At 22.7% G+C, this 20,251-nt stretch overlaps 6 protein-coding genes across 6 annotated transcripts in view; 2 read left to right on the top strand and 4 right to left on the bottom strand.

Annotated features, from left to right (window-relative positions):
• The window catches only part of LOC127279180 (uncharacterized), a 55,077-nt gene extending 51,343 nt beyond the window's left edge, over window positions 1–3,734 (bottom strand). Inside the window, exons 1-2 of the mRNA XM_051301393.1 lie at window positions 3,697–3,734; window positions 3,460–3,537 (exon numbers count right to left, since the gene is read on the bottom strand). The gene's annotated coding sequence lies outside the window, so the exon portion shown is untranslated. The remainder of the gene's footprint in view (window positions 1–3,459; window positions 3,538–3,696) is intronic.
• On the top strand, window positions 636–3,452 carry LOC127279188 (odorant receptor 67c-like). The gene is made up of 4 exons (XM_051301400.1): window positions 636–884; window positions 1,012–1,306; window positions 1,526–1,732; window positions 2,959–3,452. The coding sequence occupies exons 1-4, from the start codon at window positions 750–752 to the stop codon at window positions 3,312–3,314; spliced, it is 993 nt and encodes a 330-aa protein (XP_051157357.1). The 5' UTR covers window positions 636–749; the 3' UTR covers window positions 3,315–3,452.
• A 471-nt stretch (window positions 3,735–4,205) lies between the features above and the next one.
• Window positions 4,206–9,186, bottom strand: LOC127279183 (ferrochelatase, mitochondrial). The gene is made up of 7 exons (XM_051301396.1): window positions 9,012–9,186; window positions 8,566–8,764; window positions 8,269–8,490; window positions 8,106–8,207; window positions 5,172–5,340; window positions 4,813–5,088; window positions 4,206–4,727 (listed from the first exon to the last, which is right to left on the bottom strand). The coding sequence occupies exons 1-7, from the start codon at window positions 9,046–9,048 to the stop codon at window positions 4,533–4,535; spliced, it is 1,200 nt and encodes a 399-aa protein (XP_051157353.1). The 5' UTR covers window positions 9,049–9,186; the 3' UTR covers window positions 4,206–4,532.
• A 209-nt stretch (window positions 9,187–9,395) lies between these two features.
• On the top strand, window positions 9,396–10,779 carry LOC127279189 (EEF1A lysine methyltransferase 2). The gene is made up of 4 exons (XM_051301401.1): window positions 9,396–9,603; window positions 9,709–9,807; window positions 9,914–10,326; window positions 10,446–10,779. The coding sequence occupies exons 1-4, from the start codon at window positions 9,560–9,562 to the stop codon at window positions 10,538–10,540; spliced, it is 651 nt and encodes a 216-aa protein (XP_051157358.1). The 5' UTR covers window positions 9,396–9,559; the 3' UTR covers window positions 10,541–10,779.
• Window positions 10,780–10,975: 196 nt separating this feature from the next.
• LOC127279191 (uncharacterized) lies at window positions 10,976–15,662 on the bottom strand. Its single transcript, XM_051301405.1, has 4 exons — window positions 15,156–15,662; window positions 13,569–13,718; window positions 11,720–11,851; window positions 10,976–11,626 (listed from the first exon to the last, which is right to left on the bottom strand). Exons 1-4 carry the CDS (start codon window positions 15,295–15,297, stop codon window positions 11,550–11,552), a joined length of 501 nt encoding a protein of 166 aa, XP_051157362.1. The 5' UTR covers window positions 15,298–15,662; the 3' UTR covers window positions 10,976–11,549.
• A 2,792-nt stretch (window positions 15,663–18,454) lies between these two features.
• Window positions 18,455–20,043, bottom strand: LOC127279205 (dual specificity mitogen-activated protein kinase kinase 1-like). The gene is made up of 3 exons (XM_051301433.1): window positions 19,876–20,043; window positions 18,844–19,746; window positions 18,455–18,755 (listed from the first exon to the last, which is right to left on the bottom strand). Exons 1-3 carry the CDS (start codon window positions 19,904–19,906, stop codon window positions 18,742–18,744), a joined length of 948 nt encoding a protein of 315 aa, XP_051157390.1. The 5' UTR covers window positions 19,907–20,043; the 3' UTR covers window positions 18,455–18,741.
• Between the last annotated feature and the right edge of the window lie 208 nt (window positions 20,044–20,251).

A 20,251-nucleotide genomic window follows, 5' to 3' on the forward strand; every position in this document is an offset into this window, starting at 1 on the left:
TAAAAACATAATGTAGTTTTATACAATTAAAATGATTTTAAACATTTTGAATTATATCATTATGAAAAACGTAATTTTTTAATATTTTTTAATTTAATTTTTTTTAAATTTGTAATTAAAAATGTAATGATAAACATAATTAACCAAAAAAAAATTTAATAATAATAAAAAAATTAAATCTAATTGTAAGATATTCAACATATTAAAATCAAATTAAAAATATTAGTAATTATCTAAATTTTTAATTTAATTTCAATTATATTTATTAAATAAAATCTAATTAAATTTTTTTTGAACGACTAAGTCACTTATCTCACGAACCAAATATTTAACTCTAAAAATATAGGCCGATTAAAAAAGAAATTGCTTCTTTATAATATTATTTCTCAACTTTTTTTGTACCAAAAATAATTATTTTCTTTTTTTATTACTTTTTTTTCTTAATATACGTGGAATCAACAGAAAAGAAAGATAAAAATGGAGTTGAAAAGAAATGTTGTTTGAAATTCATGACCCTCTACAGTTGTCGATCAACGATAATGATAGGTTTACATTATTCCTATAAGGAGACAATAGGGTAAACTTTTTCCTTCGAGCTCAATAAGAAATTATATAGTTATGTAGATAGAAAATGAAGAGGGTGAGAGTGTACAAACAAAGTGACATAAGCTAAGGACATGCGCAATTCAGTTTAATTTTTACAAAAACTTTTTTTTCAACAAAAGAAATACTTCATTCTCAATAAAGTCATGTCAGAAGAAAAACTTGATCAAAATTATAATCCTATAAAGAAACTTAAGAATATTTTATGGCCATTGGGTGTTTGGCCCTTTAGTGACAATTATTTTTCCACATTACGAACTATTATTTTTCTTCTTATTCAGGTGATGGATTGTAAAAAGAATTGTTGATTAAATTTCAGGAAATCTGAATTTTAACTTGCAATAAAAATTGTTAATTTTCAATAATTATTGTAATAATTAATGTAATTAATTAAAAAATTTTCTGTAGATGTTATTGGTGATTAGTGTAGGAAAAGTTATAATATTAGGATACGGTAATGCAGATGAAGTGGTGGATCTATTATTATATCTCCAATGTGGAACAATAGCTGCAATAAAAGTGATTTTTATTCAATATTATCGAAGAAATGTATTACAAATAATTTCTTTAATTAATGAGGATTGGTCAACGATAAAGGATGAATCGTTTCTTGAAATAATGAAATCCTATGCTTTGTATGGAAATTTTGTCTATAAAGCTCAATTAATAGTCATGTGCTCAGAAATTTTAGTTCTCGCCATTGGTAATTTACCATTATTGATAAATAATATCAATAATAATTTGAAAAATAATTCAATCATCAATTCAAGTGAAATATTATTAGAAGAATCACAAGAAACGAATAATATATTTTTAATTTTATCGATAACAATGTGTATTCTCATTTATATTCTTCAAATTATTCAATCAATTACAACAGGCCTTGGAAATGTTGGAATAGATGTTTTTTTCTTTTTATTAGCAATGCATCTATGTGGTCAATTTGACATTTTGTGTGAAGAAATATGCAATATTAAAGGTCAAAATTATCAGGATATTCGAATTCAAATTGTTAATTTTAGCCAAAAACATCAATATTTGTTGAAAAAAGCTACAGATTTAGAAGAAACATTCCGTTTGATTATTATGTTGCAAGTTGCAATTAATATTTCTGGCCTATCGTTACTTGGTATACACGCACAATTAGAGAAAAGTTTTTATTTGAACCAAATATACCATTTTTTTTGTACTAACACAATTTTTTGGTTACTTCAAATAGAATTTGATTCAAATAAAATTTATTTCATCCAAATAAAAATTGTTTGATGAAAATAAATATTTATTTGATACAAACAAAAATTGTTTTATTTATTTGAATAAATTCGAATAAAGAAAGAATTTATTGTACCAATTAATATTTTCCTTGATTTAACCAAAAATTTGATGCAATACATTTGGTAGTTTCAAACAAATTTTTTTCTAATTGCATATTCTAAACATTAATTAAGATTTATTTGATTTTAAAATTTTTTAATTATTCTTTGTAACAAATAATAATTGAATTAATTATTATCTGTAATACGGTCAGAATTTCTCAAACGGATAACCTAAAATTCAGAAATTTTTTTTTTTTAATCAAAAATCATTTCTTTTGACTCCTTACATGGTAAAAATAAGTCCCTGAAATTTTTAGGTAAAAAAAAAATTTTTTTTTAAAGTTATAAACAATTGAAATTTTTAGCAGTCTTATTTTAAAAAATTTTTTTCTCGATTTCCTGTTCACCAATTTAAAAAAAGGGTTTTTCTCGTCTTAAAATGTAGTTTCTAAATATAATTTTTATTTTGAAAAAATTTCATATTTAATAGATTTTTATATTATTTATTTATAAAATGTTATTAAAAAATAGTGTTCTTGACGTCCTAAAGAAAATTAAATTTTTTTTTGAATTCCCCACACAATTTTGTGTAAGAAACCGTTGAGAAAAAAAAATGAGACTAAAAAAAAAATTTCTGAATTTTAGGTGATCCGTTTGAGAAATTCTGACCCAATAATAATTTATGCAATTATTTCAATGAATTGAATTTTTTTTATCCCAGAGAATACAAAAATTCGTTAATTATTATTAATATTATTTGTTGCAGAATAAATGAAATTTTACACTCAAAAATGTTTTATTTCAATCAAATATAATATATATTTGAGTTAAATAATTGTAAATTTATATCAAAGCTAATTTATTTGACGTAAATAAAAATTTTATTTGTCATATATATGATAATTTAGTTATAAATAAAATTTTTATTTAAATGAAATAAATGTTTATTTGGTTCTGAGACAAATATATATACCTTTTCTCTGAATGTACAAATTCAATAATTGATTAACAAATTTATAAAAATAAATTATTTTTTCAGGAATACAGACAATTATAAATTCAAAAGAAAATGGTATTTTTGCAGCTATAAAACCATTAATTGGAATTCAAATTTTATTGGTACAAATATTTTTATATTGCATTGCCGGCGATTTATTGTCATCGAAAGTTCAATTTATAGCAAATGCATCGTACGAAAGTAAATGGTTTGAATTTCCAAAAAAATTATCAAAAGATGTATTTTTTATAATGTTAAAAGCTGGAAAATCATTTAATTTATCAGCAGGAAAACTTGTTCCAATGAATTTAAGTACTTTTACTCGTATTCTCAAAATATGCGTTTCCTATTTTTCAGTATTAAGACTAATAATGGACGAGAGATATAACAGTAAATAATAAAAAATAATAATAATAATAATTTCAACGATAATTAAGAAATAATTATTTGTTAATATTATAATGTAATAAATATTAGATAATTATTTATTACATAATAAAAATATTGTTAAAATAATTATATTATAAAAAATAGAACAAATACCTGATTTAATTTGCGATGTGTTTACCTTGTTTTTAACCGCATTGCATAGACTAAGAGCAGGGGCCGCGATTTCACCAACTGTAATTAAAAGAATAATTACTAATTAATGTTTTAATGAGAATTAATTTTAATCGTGATTAAATGAAAGAAATCGACTAAATTAATATTGTCGAAATTTGACCGGTTAAAAAAATTAAAAATGGATTATTATTACTAAGAAAAGATTTTAATACCTACTTTATAATAATGCAGGATGGCAATTTCAGCCGCGTTTTGAAAAAAATCTCAATTGTTCCTGTAAAAAAAAAAAGCTTTATTTCTTAGAGATTAAAAACGTATATTGCTTAATTTAATTTTTTAATAATTTTTGTAAATGACATCTATTTGTTACCTTAATAACTCGGTGGTCACTTTAGGTTCCTGTGGTAATTCATTGAATAAAATACAATTAGGGTCTCTTCCAGTAATAAGAAACTAGCGACATCTGGCCAAAGTTATGTTGTGAGTCGGTAACTATTGCCTTTTTTCAGAAACAATTACCATATGTGCATTGCTTTAATTTAAATATTTATCTGTAGATGTCGCTTGTAGGGACCGGCAATTTCAAATATTTATATTTTATTATACGTATTTTTTTTTTTATGAATCATCTGTAATCAAATCATTTCCATTAAGTAAACAGTTATATTAAATAACACAAAATTTCGAAGCCATAATTGCATTTGTATTATATAAATAGAAAAAACTTTTAAAGTAAAAAGTTTTATATTTATTTTCTATCACAATAAATTCTTGAATTATAAAATATATATATCTAACAAAATCATCTAATTCCAATATGAATATTAATTTATGAATTCCATTCATATGATGTTTTATTAAAAAATTGATTAGCAAATAAATATTTATTTCATCCAAATACTTTTTAGAATTAAATAGTCCATTAAACATTGATTCAAATAAATGAATTAATTCAAAAAATAATTATTCAGATAAAATAAATATCTAATTGATAATTCATTATTTTCACCAAATATTTAATACCGTTTTTTTTTTGTAATAATTTTCTTGCATTAAGCTTGACAAACTCGTTCAAACCAGCTTTTGCTTTCTTCACAATTAGGATTTGTACAATGAGGACATCTTGTCAACATTTTTGGATTAATCATTTGATGAGATTTTAAATGTGTGGCAACAATATCTGTTAGTGCATTAATAAATATTGGATGATCATTAGGTGCTGCCGCTCTTCTTATATTAATTCCCAACTAAAATATTATCAAGGAATAATTAAATGTAATTAAATTGTTCATTTAAAATTATTGAGATAGTAATGTTTAGAAAAATTATTACCTTCTCGCCAATATCTTTACAAAATTCTATATCCATTTCATGTAAAGTTTCAATATGTTCATTAACAAAGGCAATTGGTACCAAAATGAAATTCTTCTTTTTATGAACTTTAGTATATAATTCAATAGATTCATCTGTAAATGGAGATAACCATTTTACAGGTCCAACTTTTGATTGCCACGTTAAGATATACGGATTTGAAAATTTTAATTCTTGCATAACTAATTGAACTGTAGCACCAATTTCTGAAGGATATGAATCACCTCTTTGCACTGCCTATAGAATTAAAGAAAATTTATATTTAGTTCTGTTAAATTAAATTAAATACATCGAATTGTAAAAATATTTGAAATTTTAACCTCCAATGGAAGTGAATGAGCAGAAAACATTATTGTTACATCTTTTTGTTCATCTTTAGGAAAATGTTTCATTTCTTCTTTAATTCTTTCAGCAAAAACTTTGACTAATAAAGGATGCGTACTCCAACGATCTATTACACTTAACTTCATTCCATTTAACAGTTCCTCCCTAAAAAAAAAAAAAATAATTATATAATAATAAAATGCTTGGTCTGTCCTTCTGTCCTAACTTGAAGTTGGCCTTTTTTGATTTCACGTGTTTTTTTGAATAGTAATCTTATGACGTGTCAAATTTTGACAATTCTTTTTCTCATTTTTGCCAAAGTTGTATAATTGTGTTTCCAAATTTCGGAATAAGTTTCTTTAAAATTCCAAATTCGAAAATTCAATTCACGAAGCTGAAGTATACAACATTTACCAACGAAAGTTTTTTTAAAGTTGTATATTGATTCAAAAATTGTATACAAATACAAAAAATTTATGATGAGAAAAAAGATGCGCCAGGAAATTTCGTACAAGATGGTAATTTGAAAAAAATTTATTTTTAAATATTAATTTTTAACGTACCAGGGGCCAACGAATACCTATTAAATATTAATTATAAAAACACAGGCCTCGAATCAACTTAAAGACACAAAAAGTCGTTTCAGTCGATTTATATTCCAAAAAATAGGAAAAGAACTAGGCGCAATTGCGCCTACATCTAGGGTTTCGTGGCACTTTAAATTTTAATTAAAAAAAAATAAATAATTTAAAAATAAATAATAAAATTTATTTTATAAATTTTATGTACTATTAAATTTTATTTATTTAGCAAAATTTTTATTATAAAAAAAAAAATTTATGGCAAAATTTTTAAAAAATGGCAATCAAAGAAAATCAAAAATTGGCAAAAATCAAAATTGAAAAAAAAGGTAAATGAAAGAAAAAAGAAAGAGTGGCTGTGGAGTGGAGGTCTTTCTTCTATCATTTATCTTTTTTGATTCACAAACAAAAACATTAGGTAAAATGTCCATTCGATAATGTCCACTATTAAGACATGTCAACTCTTGGACATGTCAACTATAGAGACATGTCAACTATAAGGACATGTCAACTACTGGGACATGTCAACTATAGGGACATGTCAACTATTGGGACATGTCAATTACTGAGACAGGTCAACTACTGGGACATGTTAACTAATGGGACATGTAATGTTCATTCAGTAAATGGAGATTTGGGATCTGTGGGGCCCCAAAATTTGAATTTGGGAGCTATGGTGCCCCAAAATTTGAATTTGGGATCTGTGGTGCCCCAAAATTCGAATTTGGGATCTGTGGTGCCCCAAAATTCGAATTTGGGATCTGTGGGGCCCCAAAATTTGAATTTGGGATCTGTGGTGCCCCAAAAGTTTAATTTGGGATCTGTGGGGCCCCAAAATTTGAATTTGGGATCTGTGCCCTAAAATTTGATTTTGGGAGCTGTGGTGCCCCAAAATATACTACGGACAGACGGACGCCAAAGTGAAACTATAAGGCTTTCGGCCATGGGCCACGAAACCCTAAAAAAGTGGATTTGTTTTTTATTTTAACAAAAATATTTTACAGATTTTTAAATAAAAAATTTTTTTTTAATAATAATCCTTTTCGAAGGGTTAAAGTTGAAATTTTTAGAAATAATTAAATTTCAAAAGATATTGTTAATTTTCAAACAATTATTAAATTTTACAGAACTAAAAATAATTTATCAAACAATTTTTGGAAAATATTTTTTAAATTTAATTGAATTTTCAAAGATTTAAAATTGAGATTTTTGAAATTAATTGAAACTTTAAGTGTTTTGTAATTAAAATTTTAGATGATTTCACTAAAAATTTATTAGAAAATGCGGACAAAATACAATAATTTGAAAATCATTTTTAATTGAAAAATGGTTTCAGATAGTTGAATTTTCAAAGAATATTATTAAAATAGTTAAAAATAATTGAATTTCCTTAGAGTTATAATTGAAATTATTAAATTTCAAAAACAAAATTTTCGATGGAAAATTTTAGAAATAATTAAATTTTAGATACTTTTAAATTCAAATTATTGAAAATTCAATTAATTTTGAATTCAAATTATTGAAAATTCAATTAATTTTGAATTCAAATTATTGAAAATTCAATTAATTTTGAATTCAAATTTTTGAGAATAATGAAATTTTATTTGAAATTTTGGATAATAATTTAATTTAAGTTCATTTTTGATTGAAAATTTGGATAATTAATTTTGAATAGAAATTTTGGAAAATAATTGAATTTTATTTCATTTTGAATTTAAAACTTGGTAAATAATTAAATTTTAAATTGAAAATTTTGGATAATTATTGGATTTTTAATTGATTTTGAATTAAAATTTCGGGTAATAATTGAATTTTAGTTTATTTTGAATAGAAATTTTTAAAAAATAATTCAATTTTATTGTGATATTTTTTTTTAAATTATAAACAATTGTTAAATTTCATAAAAATTTTAATTGAAAAATAATTTTGATATAATTGAATTGTGGATGTATTTCATTAAAATTATTAAAAATAATTAATTTAGTGAAGAATCATTTTAGTTCAAAATTTGTTCAATAATTGAATTATAGAAGATCTGAAGAAGATTTACATTTTATACTAAAAAAATGTATTTTATTTACATTTTTTTTCAAATGTAAAAAAAAATGACGCATTTTATTAAAATAAGTCGATAAAAGTCGTATTTTTGAAAAAAGTCGGAAAAAGTCGTATAATCCGAGGTATTATTCATAATAATAATATTCTAATAAATTAAATTATTATTGATAAATATTAATCTTTAATTTCTTTATAACAAACAATTAAATACCCAATTTGGCGCGCTTGCGCGCGTTTAATTTTGCTAGTAATAAATAATATATTCATTAACTTAAATTTATTTTTTATTACCTTTCTTTATAATATTTGTAAATTGCCGTTAAACTAGAGCCACTTGTTGCACAACTATACTGAGGATATTGAGAGAATATAACTGTCCTTTGAATGTCATCTCTGAAAAAATAATAATTGTTTTTATTATATTATACTTAATATATAAATAATATACACATACATTTCTATCTGTTTTAAAGCTTCATCAGTTAATGGATCGGCGTATCGAAAAGCGACATAATATTTATGAGGAGCTGTTTCCGGTGATACTTGATCTAATTGTTCACAAAGAAGTTTGCCTTGCTTGTTAGTCCATTTTAAAATTGGAGAACAACCACCAATTTCTTTATATTTTTCCATTACTTCTGGAGTTCGCCCTTTAGCGATCAACGGTGCTAAAAAGCTAAAAAAAAAACGTAATAAATAAGAAAAAAAAATATGATAGTGATGAAATTATGAAGGTTTTTTTTTGTTAAACCTTTGAAAAGGCATTTGCACCATATCACGATCCGTCATAATACGTAATAAATATTCATGTACTTGATCTAATTTACTTGGACCTCCCATATTTAACATTAATATAGCAGTTTTTGGTTTTTCACTTTCACGATGTTTAGGTTGTGAAGCCAAAGCCAATGTCCTTACAATAGGCACTAAATTATTGCTATTTTGATTTCCTAAAAGAAAATAACTGTCAATTCATTTATATACACTAAATATTATTTTAAATAATTTCTATTATGTATTTTTCGCTTAGAAAAAATAATTTTCAGTATGTTTTTGAACTTTTAAAAAAAATAACACTAATATTCTTTTTTCTTATCTATTTTTTGTTAATAATTACTCGATAATATATTATATAAATTTTTGATGACAAACATTTTACAATTAGTTTTTATCAATTGTCTGTTTATATCAACTTACCTATATTTAAAAGATTTCTTAAATTTGACACAATCATTTTAAATATTTTGTATATTAATTCTACTGTATGCTTAAATTATATACAAATATAAAATAAGAAATTTATGTTTTCAAAACAATTTTCCTTTTTCTAATGACGTTTTCTCCAAGTTTTCGAAAAACATAACCTGAACTGAATTTTTCTAACAATACGTAAGTCAAAATAGCTAATTTAATATACGCTACTATAAAATTAACTTAAACAATGTCAATTACAAGTTTCAATGTAAAACATTATGTAATAATTAATACTTTGTTTTTAACTAAATATAAATGAATCCCAATTATTTACTGAACATGTAAATATAACAATGAGCTTGTATCACGTTGTACTCGCACTTTAGAATAATTCGAGGTTAGGTTTAAAAACAGGTGATTGACACGTGTGGACCTAAAAAAAATATTTATAGTCTATACAATTGTTAATTAAAATAAATTAATGATTTTATATTTACTTTAATACATTTAGATTTACATTATAGTTTAAATAATTAGAAAAAAATTTTACTATGGCTAAAGAATTAGATCCTTCAGAACTGGGCACTTTGGAATAGTGAGTATAATTAGTTAATTAGTATTTTAAATAAAAATTATATTAAATATCAAATATATTTAAAATGATAATCTTACATTTGTGTAAAATATGTATATATTACAGTTGGGAAAAGACGTATGCTTTGGAAATTGAAAATTTCAAGGATCACGGTGACACAGGCGAAATTTGGTTTGGAAGTGAAAATGCTTCCAAAGTAATAAGGTATGTATAGTGAAAATATTTAAATTAAATTTAATAAAAGTACTACTATTATTAAAACATTTAATTTTTTTTAAATACAAATTATAATAAACATAAATTATACTAGGTGTATAAATTCAAAACTGGAAATGAAAAAAGATGACAAAATAATTGATTTAGGTTGTGGTAATGGAATGCTTTTGGTTGATTTAGCTGAAAATGGTTTTAAAAATTTAGTAGGAGTAGATTATTCACAAAAAGCAATAAATCTGGCAAATTCTGTTTTAAAAGACAGCAAAGTAGATTGTGTAAAAATACAAGTGTGTGATATACTCGACGAAACAAATTTATTATCAAATGATTTTAAACTTGCACACGATAAAGGTACATATGATGCAATTAGTCTTCATCCAGAAAATCCAAAGGAAAATCGATTGAAATATATTAAAAATATTCATAAAATTCTTTTGCCTGGAGGATATTTGCTATTAACTTCATGCAATTGGACGAAGGATGAATTAATAGAACATTTCAAAGAGAGTGAGTAAATATTATTTTCGAGGAAAATCAAATATTATTTCAAAGAAATTATTACAGAATAATTATTTATACATAACTAATGGAAAATTGTTCAAAATATATATAAATATAATTTACAGAGTTTAATTTTCTTCTGGAACTTCCGACAAAAACATTTTCATTTGGTGGACAAACTGGAAATACTGTAACGCAGTTGGTTTTTATAAAACAATAATTAAGAATATTTTTTAATAATACACGACGTAAGACAGATTTCGATTGTTTAACAAAAGCAAAAATTGATTTTTTTTAAAAATATCAATTAACTTATAGTAGTTGATGTCTATAAATTCCGTTAAAGGTAAGAAAAATTAATGTACATTATAATAAGCAAATTTCTTATTTAGTTTGCATTATGAAATTGTCTTGAAGTTTCTCTAAATTATAAGAAAATAAAGAGCAAATTTAAGTGCACTTACTAGATAACTTTCGGAGCATACAAATATTACAAAACATTTCTATTTTAGAAAGAAATTTTAAAATACAGGTGAATTTCTAATTAAGTGTATGTACTTCTATTAAATACTTTTTAACTTCACATTAATGAATTATAGAATAAAATAAAATAAATAGTAATATATTCTAAAATTGATTCATGATTGCACACATATAAGTAAAATAATTATTTTATACTAATAACTTATATTTAGTTAATATCCTCGACTTAACACTTGACCTAACCAGCAGTCAAGAATATGTAGACTAGAATATCAAGATGAAACATAAAAATTTTAATTAATCATAAAACGAGTATTTTATTATTTTAAATTAAAATTGTAATTTCATTTTATTATAGATATTAAATTCGCAATTGATTTTTGAAATAATTATTAATTTTTGTTATAGAATAATTTTGTAATTAATAATAATTTATATAAAATCTATATTACTTGTTCCATTTGATATCAGATGGCATTCTTGGTATTATGAAATTGCGATTACATTTTCAAATATAATATATTATTATAATAGTATAATATATAAGAATAAAAATTCGCAGCTGAACTTTTCAGAATTATAAATGTTAAATAATGATTTAAAGCCAAAACGCCACAAATGATGAATGAAACAAGTCTTTGTTGCTTTGACTGGCTTGAACGAAACCTTTGAAACCTAATGTGTTTTTAGTTTTTAGTGATATAATTATTATTTAAAAACTAATTAAAATCTTTTTATACGTTTCTTCAGATATTGGATCTTCCAAATATAAGAAAGATGGTGAATAAAGTGAATGTCGAAATTCCTAGAGTCGTAGAAGCTCCTGCAAACAAAGAATAATTGTAAGAGGTAAATATTACTACTTTAATAATTTTAATTTAATTTTTTAATTTTAATTTTTAATTAATTAACGTACCATTACACATTTTATTATCTTCAAAATATCCTTCTTTGCAATAACATCGTTTTATTGACAGCGTATTGTTTGCATTAACGCATTGAGCTCCTTCAGTACATTCAGAATCTGTATTGCAGGGTGCACCAACAGCTATAATATTAAAATATTAGTATTATTAAATAATATCGATTTTTCAAAAATGCTGATAAATTAAATAATTTTATTACATAACAAAAGTATTTTTTTTTTATAGGACAAAAAGATTTTTATCAGTAATAGGCTTTCTCTAATGACTAGTTTCTAAGCAACTAATGATTTTATTTAGTATAGAGAAATATTAAGTTCCTTCTAGAAAATGAAAATCACTTTTTTTCCGTTTATTTATATTCACCCTTATCGCGTGTTAAAAATTTTTATCGTCACGATTTTTTTTATTCAAAAAAAAAAGTTTTTCAATTCTAATAAAATTCATATTTTTTTTTTCAAAGGAAAATTTTTTTCTTTTACCTTTCTATTCTTTTATTTATCAAATAATGATTTTGTCGTGTCATTTATAACAAAATAAAAAAAAAAGAATTTTTTTATGGAATAAAACGAAAATTTCTTGTAATAAATTCACAGGCTAAATTGAAAAATAATTCACAATCATTTTCATTTAATTCAGTCATTTTGATTTGTGTCCGTAGTAAATCGGTTGCAATTAAAGTAAATGTGACCATTATATATTATCGACATAGATTTTGCATACGATCGATATTGTGTAACTTTTGTTCCTAATTATTTCATGACATGCAACCAATGATTCTTGTGTCTTATCAACCCTTACTAAAGTTTGTTAGGAACACTTTCTTTGACTATTCTGGCAGGTGGATTCACCTAAATGGACTTACTGAAATTTACATATAAATTAAAATTATTTTCAAGATATATATATATATATATTAAACTCAATTTGTTCAGATTTAATAAAGTTATATATTTTCAAGAAATCTATTATAATATTTAAATTAGCTATGAATGTTTTGAAATTTTATATACTAAAATAAAAAAAAATTCTTGTTTCGTAAATAGAAAAAAAAATAAAAAATTTATTGACATCTTAATCTTTTTTCATAATCAATAAAATGCAAAACGAAATTCAAATATAATTTATAAAGTTCAAGTGTATACTCTGTAAAATAAATACATGCGGCTGTATTATATGTAAATTGTATATGTCAACACGCATGAGTATAATCTGTTCTCATATAGTGTGACATTTTGCATTTTAAAATTCATATGTAAAGACTTAAAGCTAAGAATCATTTTTTCCGGATAAATAAATGAATAACCTATATTCGTATATCTTACAGCTTCTATCTATAAATTCTTGAAAAAAATATAAAAATCGAAGAAAATAAAATAAAATTGGCACCTACTTTCTATATGATTTTCACAAGAAATCCCGTAAACTGATAATCTGTATATATGCATTAGAAGTCATTTTCCGATAATTCTCAAGAAGCAAAAGTAGAATAATTTCGCAATAATTTTTACGATTTTTCTACAATTTCCTAGAGCATTTAACTGTTGGCAGTATATATTTATAAATTATGTTTAGAAGAAAATTGTTCTTTTTTTTTTTTAATTATTATCAGTAACGCAAAACTGTTCGACTTGTTTAAAGGGGTTAAAATAATACCGTAGAGTATCAGAAAAATTATGAAAAAAAAAATTTATGTCAACTATTTTTGTAAATTTATTATTACATGTATTATTAAAAAAATAGATACAATTTTAATATTATTCAACTCTTTTTTTTAAACGCTTAGAAAAAAATTTTCCAAAAACTTGAAATGTCTTTAAAATTCATGGCATTTATTTTTACCTTGTATTTTATTTTTGCAAAGCCCATTGTCAGGTGCACTATAATCTCCACAAAGACACCGCATGATATTGTCTTGAGGATGGATCATGCAAAATGTGTTTCGTATCCCTTCACAATTGGATTGTGTTTTGCACTCACGAGCCTTTCCAACTAAAATAAAAAAAAATTAAATCCATAATTGTTACCAATTATTAGTTTTACCTACTTCAAGAAATTTTTGCAAAATAAATTTATAAATTATTAAATATTGTCCAATTACATTCTATTTGTAAAAAAAAGCAAAAGGTATTTTTTTAACAATAATTTTTGAATGAAATTTTTTTTACAATAAATTTAAAAAAATTAAATAGCCTAATAATAAAGACACTTCAAGATAATTTTATAATGTAACATTTTTTAAAAAAAAACTTAATACTCCAAATAGAGTTTTGAAAAAATTTAACTATAAAAGGGAACATTTAAAATTGCACTTTTTTTTACTGAAAAATAATTTTTTCCATTTTGAAAATCACGTGAAAAAAAACTCTAGGTCTAATAGTGCATTTTATAAGACTAGAAAGGTTTATACTCATTATAAATTCATTAGTAGATTAAATGATAATCATTAAAAAGGTGCCCTTAAAATACTGGCTACAATTTTATCCTTAAGAGTTGAAAAAACATAAATCAATTATTTTTCTGATTTTAGAAATTTTCAACTTATTCACATAGTAATTTTCTTCTTAATTCGTCTATACTATGTAGAAATATGAAGATATAAAAAAAAAAAATACTTTTTATCGCATTCTCCAGAGTAGGTTGTTGCTGTTTTTCAGGGTTGCAACCCTGGTATTCAACAAAATATTAGTATGTGTGTCCTTGACACTCGGACGTAAGATTCTGTTTTAAGATAATATGCAGAATTCTTGCAACGTTGTGTTTAGGTCTCGTGTATTATTTAACTCTATAGAAAAAACTTAAGAGGTAACAAGTACTTAAATTTTTTTAAAAAATTACTATTTTCTTTTTCACTCGAGTATTAAAATAATTATATTATTCAGCAAAAAATTACCAACTTAGATCTAATTTTATTTGTAGATAATGGATTTGATTTTTTTTTTATCCATTATTAATGAATATTATAAAAAATTAGAATTCTAATACAATAATAAATTTTCAAATTAATATTTTGCACATTCAATTTTATTTTTCTTCATAAAGTGTGAATTTTATTTAAAACAACTTTCATAAGAAAGAAAATTTGAATTATATGAGATATCGTTGAACGTCTATAAAATGAAAAATTTCTTTACGTGTCAACTATTGTTAACCTTTCAATAGCTTTACTGTTAATGATGATATAGCAAAACCTTTATCAAAAAAAATTTATTGATATAACGACCATGAACTTTAATAAGATCATTATTGAGCAAATTTAAACAAAACATTTATTTATGTACATAAAATAAATTCAGTTATTATAATTATTTTATAAAATTAAAAAGATACAAATATTATGTATTAATTTAATTTTAAATAATATTTTACAGATTTTAAATATATAAAAAACTTATCAACGTTCACTGAATAATATGATTCAATACTCACCGGATGTTGGTGGAGGCGTTGGATTTTGATTTTGAGGATTCGATTTTCCAAAAGTTGTGAGTGCCATGGACCAAACTGAGGTAAAGGCGCAAAGTAAAAGAACTGTAGTGAATAATATACGAATCCTCATAAATTCCGTCATGATTAACGTTAACTTTATCAACTTTTCCAAAACAGAATAATTGTCGCTTTATTTTTAAAATCACTATTTAAAAAAGAAGAACACGAAATAAATTTATTCACGGCATTAACTTTTATTTATCATTTCGATTTTTAAATTTAGAATAATTAAATCTGGCGCGAAAAGTTACACACGTTCTTACTTCTTACTTCAATATGAATTCACTCTCTTACCAAGACTGTGGGGAGTAAAAGCCTTGCAAAGGCCTTTTAAGCATTCGAACTACCCCCACTGTTGTTCTATCTTCAACCACCAACTACCCTTACTTTAAATCTGATTTCAACTTGTCATTTAGCATTCAAGTTACTTTGATTTCAGGATAAATTAGTTTCTTTTTGTCGCTTAGTCCATTCAAACACAAAATATTCTAAATATATAGCATAGTAAAAAAAAAATTATTTTAATTCAAAAACCTCATGGATAAAAAATGATGACTATGGAAATGAATGACCTTTGAACTTAATGTACTCATGATAATAAAAAAAAATTTTAATTAATTTAGTTAGTTCGCGAAGGTCTCTGACAAAGGGACTATATTTTTTTAAAAGAATTTTTTTTTTATTATTTTGTCAAGATTGTTATGAAAGTACATAAATAACATTTTTTAAAAAAAAATTTAAACAAAATACGTTTTTTTAGCATACAATGCAGATCTTCTTCAGATATTCTTTATTTCAATTATTTAACAAATTTTCAACTAAAATTCTTTACTAAATTAATTATTTTTAATAATTTTAATGAAATTCTTCACAAATTCAATTATCTTAAACTATTTTTGAAAATTAAAATTTTTATGAAATTTAATAATTGTTTATAAATTTCAAAAAAAAAATTAGCAAATAAAATTACCAAAAAGATTTAATTCAAAATCACTTGAAATTTAATAATATGCAAACATTTCAATTATTTTTTAAAGATTTTTATAATATTCTTCGAAAATTCAAATATTTGAAAGCATTTTTCAATTAAAAACTTTTGGAATTCAATTTTTTAATGTTTATTTCTAAGAAATTCTTCATGAACAGAAATCAATAAAATTTTCTTTTATTATAATTATTGTCTGAAATTTAACACAATCTTTTTCCATTCAATTATTTTCAAAAATTTCAATTTAAAAACTTCTAAAATTTAATTATTTCTAAAATTTTTTGAAATTTAATAATTTCAAATATAACTCTCTTGAAATTCAATTATTTTTTAATGATTTTTATAATATTCTTCGACAATTCAACTGAAACCATTTTTAACTTACAAACTTTTCAAATTATTGTATTTTTGTCTGCAATTTCTAATCAATTTTTTTTAAGTGCAATCATCAAAAATTTTTAATTTAAAATCACTTGAGGTGATTAACTATATTAATTTCAAAAATATAAATTGTAAATCTTTGAAAATTTAATTACTTTTAAAAAATTTTATCTAAAATTATTTTGATAAATTATTTTTAGTTCTGTAAAATTTAATTATTGTCTGAAAATTAACAAAATCTTTTGAAATTCAATTATTTCTAAAAATTTCAATTTAACTCTTCCAAAATTATTATTATTTAAAAAAAATTTTATTTAAAAATTTGTAAAACTTAATTAAGTATTGCCTGAAATTTTTTTGACCATCAAAACTAAAAACTGTGACAAAATTTTTAATTCGAATAAATTGCTTAAATCAGACTTTAAAAAATTATAAAAATGTAACTTTGAAATTTTTTTTTTAGAAATTTGTTCTATTTAAATAAAATTTAAAAAATTTGTCTTATAATTAGTTCGATTCTGAAATATTCGAAATCAATTTTCTTGATAATATTTTCATACAATTATTCTCATTACAAAATTAATAAAATGAATTTACTAATAACGTTAGTTATTTAAAGTAAAATATTTATTAACCAATTAAATTTTATTAAAATAAAAAAAATCGACTAAAACGACTTTTTTTGTGCCTTAAAGTCGATCCGAGGCCTGAAAATATTAAAATATTTTATAAATGATTATGTCTAAATAAGAGCTGTTAGTACAAAATAAAAAAAAATTTCTTTCTTAAATTAAGTCTATACCTTAAATGAAAACAATAATAATAATAATAATAATCGCCTTATGTCTAACAATTTCATTGCAGGTATAGCATTAGCATTTTTTTTAACGTTTAGTAAAAATGCCATTTTAAAAAGCGATGCAGATAAAAGTATTTCTATCATAAATTTACACTTTTCGTGAAACACGACCATATTTCTTATTTTTCCTTCAAAACCTTTAAGATATTCGTCGAAAATTTAATCAGAATGAAAATAAATCTACGTTTGTGAACTATTAATATATATTTTGTATATATGTGGATATAAAAAAAAAACTTATTATTTTTCACGAATTCAAATAAACGTTCATTTAAAATTTAAATCATATACTTTCTTTCATATCTTATTCTGGCTATTATAAATATATACATTACTTTTGTTTATTTTTTTTTTGCATTATTTAATTTATTATTTAAAAACAAAAAATATTTTTTAAATGAAAATAATTTCTATTTAAAAATAAACTTCGATAACAAAAAAAAAAAGATTATAAATATTGGTATTTTAGAAATTAAATTTATGTTTAAATACAGTTATAAAAATTTTATTTCTCCGTTTCTTTATCTATAATTTTAGGAGCAGTTGTTCACGAAAATGTACCCTTATCCGCATATGTGCACGCCAAGAATATTTATTATTTTCGATATTCTATTTAAAATATTCCATTACAAAAAAAATACTTATTCTTTGTAAATTATGTTTCTATAATAAATTCATTGGAAACCGCAAAAAATTAATTGTAAAAAGCAGATTAAATTTTTTTTTTTTGTAATTTTTTCTCCATATACTTTTATGCAAAATGAAAGATTGTTGAATGTTTATAACTTTTTTAAGTTTTTACAAAGCTTACATCATTTTTTTTAAAGACCATTTTAATTTATCATTTGACAAAAATTTTTAAATGAAAAATATTATTTCTATATCTTAAATGACATAAGTAATAATTATCATTTAACGCATAGGAATGTTATCGAATAAATTCTAGAATAAATCGTAAGAATTTAACATAAAGTTCAAGGTTAATGCAGGGAATTGCAATTAAAGTTTCAATTAGTCGTTGTGCATGTTTATTTAATTAATCGTCAAAACTTACAATGTCTTTAGAAAAGATAAAAAAAAATTTTTGAATTTCAAATTTCAAAGAAATCACGCATTTTAAAAGAGAATTTCTTTTGCACAATAAAAATTGAAAAAACCACACAAAATAATGCATAAAATGTATAATAGCAATAGAATTATTATATTAATAGAAATAATAGATTATAATTAATTAAAATGTTTTCGAAAATCTCCATATAAATTCAATTGCATGCAATATTAGTTGGAGTATTATCTTATTAAACAATTGGTTCTGAAATATACAAAAATTAATTTTAATTTTCAATCGTACATATATTCTTCAGAATCAAAATTTGAATTTTCGTCATATTCATAATTACCCTGATTTAAATTATCCCAAATGTTTTTAAGTAATAACGGATCTGCTTCATCTAAAGTGTTGCTTGATATAATTTCTTTAAAACCATTATTTTCAAGCAATTTACTGAAAGAATTTTCTGGTGGATTTGGTTTTTCTATTTCTTCGAAAGCATTATAATTTTCTTTATTATCAAAATTAAAAAAATTAGAAAAAACATTTGATTTTATTACATTAGTCAAAATATTATAAAAATCATCCTTATCATCATTATTAATGTTTTGATTTAAAGATTCTTCGTTTTCAATAATATTTTCCGGTAAAGTAATTATTGGATTTATTATATTTTCGTTTGTTTGATTAGAATTTTTGTTGGGATTTTTTGGGTGAAAAATCATACGAATGTGAAATGTTTCCTTCATAGGTTCTTCTAAAACAGTTTGAGGATTCTTATTGTTTTGATTCTCATCAATTTCTTCATTTTGTGGTAATGAAAATAGTAATGAAAATAATTTCTTGAATGGCATTTCATTTGACGATATTTCATCATTTGAATTTTTCTCTTCAAAGATTTTTTCTTCATTGTTTATCATTTCATTTTTTTGCTTAACTTTTTCATCTTCTTGTACTTGATTTTCATTATTTTCATTATTAACAGTTTTGATATTGTAATCATTCGAATTTTCTGAAGACAATTTCAAATTAAGTAATTCATTTGTCGAATGTGGTTCGGATTGAGTTTTTTCAACTGTTGTTTCACAATATTGATATTTATAAAATAAAATTAAAGCCGATCCAATTAACATAATAATTTCAAGGACAATAATAATTTTTAAAATTGTCATAACAATTTTGCATTTATTTTTTTTTTGAATTCGTTCCAAGTTTTCATCCACATTTCCTTCCTCCGAGAGGACTAACTTGTCTGTAAAATTGTTTTTTTTTTTAGTATGGAATTTAATATTTTGATTTTAAATTTTAATTTTATGAAAATAAATTCTCATATGAATTGAGCATTTTTTTTTAATTTAGATAAATTTTGTAAAATGCTTACCCTTGTTATTATTTAACCACAAGAATTTCATGATTGACAACACTTTTCAAAATGACGTTTAGTAGAATTATGTTCAACCGACGGGATTTCTATAACATATGTATTGCGACTTTAAGAAATATGGCTATAGGTTATCAATCTTAGGTCATTTATGATCAATTCGTGCTGTTAACTGACAACAGTAGTTTATTTCGTGCACTTTAACAATAATAATAGTTATTGTAAAATGACAAAATTCTTATTTTTTTAGTACGTTTCAAATAATAATTTTTTTCACTATCTTTTAGCGCATTAATATTTTTTTTTTTATTGTCTAATGAAAAACTTTTTGAAAATAACATTTTTACGATCTTCTACCCTTGAAATACAGTGTAAT

Source organism: Leptopilina boulardi, unplaced genomic scaffold (assembly GCF_019393585.1).
Source record: "Leptopilina boulardi isolate dan_hultmark-lab unplaced genomic scaffold, ZJU_Lbou_2.1 LbouV2_214, whole genome shotgun sequence".
NCBI classification, from domain to species: Eukaryota; Metazoa; Arthropoda; class Insecta; order Hymenoptera; family Figitidae; genus Leptopilina; species Leptopilina boulardi.

Bases quoted from the DNA above. Each gene is read 5' to 3' on its own strand.
- LOC127279188 (XM_051301400.1), top strand. From the start codon at position 750: ATGTCAGAAGAAAAACTTGATCAAAATTATAATCCTATAAAGAAACTT. The intron at 1,307-1,525 runs GTAATTTACCAT...TCTTTTTATTAG, and splicing joins AATTTTAGTTCTCGCCATTG to CAATGCATCTATGTGGTCAA. The intron at 1,733-2,958 runs GTATACACGCAC...TTATTTTTTCAG, and splicing joins TTCTGGCCTATCGTTACTTG to GAATACAGACAATTATAAAT.
- LOC127279183 (XM_051301396.1), bottom strand. From the start codon at position 9,048: ATGATTGTGTCAAATTTAAGAAATCTTTTAAATATAG. The intron at 8,491-8,565 runs GTTTAACAAAAA...TTTTTTTTTTAG, and splicing joins GTGCAAATGCCTTTTCAAAG to CTTTTTAGCACCGTTGATCG. The intron at 8,208-8,268 runs GTATGTGTATAT...TTATTTTTTCAG, and splicing joins GCTTTAAAACAGATAGAAAT to AGATGACATTCAAAGGACAG.
- LOC127279189 (XM_051301401.1), top strand. From the start codon at position 9,560: ATGGCTAAAGAATTAGATCCTTCAGAACTGGGCACTTTGGAATA. The intron at 9,604-9,708 runs GTGAGTATAATT...TATATATTACAG, and splicing joins GAACTGGGCACTTTGGAATA to TTGGGAAAAGACGTATGCTT. The intron at 10,327-10,445 runs GTGAGTAAATAT...TATAATTTACAG, and splicing joins AATAGAACATTTCAAAGAGA to AGTTTAATTTTCTTCTGGAA.
- LOC127279191 (XM_051301405.1), bottom strand. From the start codon at position 15,297: ATGACGGAATTTATGAGGATTCGTATATTATTCACTACAGTTCTTTTA. The intron at 13,719-15,155 runs GTGAGTATTGAA...TTTTTATTTTAG, and splicing joins AACGCCTCCACCAACATCCG to TTGGAAAGGCTCGTGAGTGC. The intron at 11,852-13,568 runs GTAAAAATAAAT...TTAATATTATAG, and splicing joins TTGCAAAAATAAAATACAAG to CTGTTGGTGCACCCTGCAAT.
- LOC127279205 (XM_051301433.1), bottom strand. From the start codon at position 19,906: ATGAAATTCTTGTGGTTAAATAATAACAAGG. The intron at 19,747-19,875 runs GTAAGCATTTTA...ACAATTTTACAG, and splicing joins GTGGTTAAATAATAACAAGG to ACAAGTTAGTCCTCTCGGAG.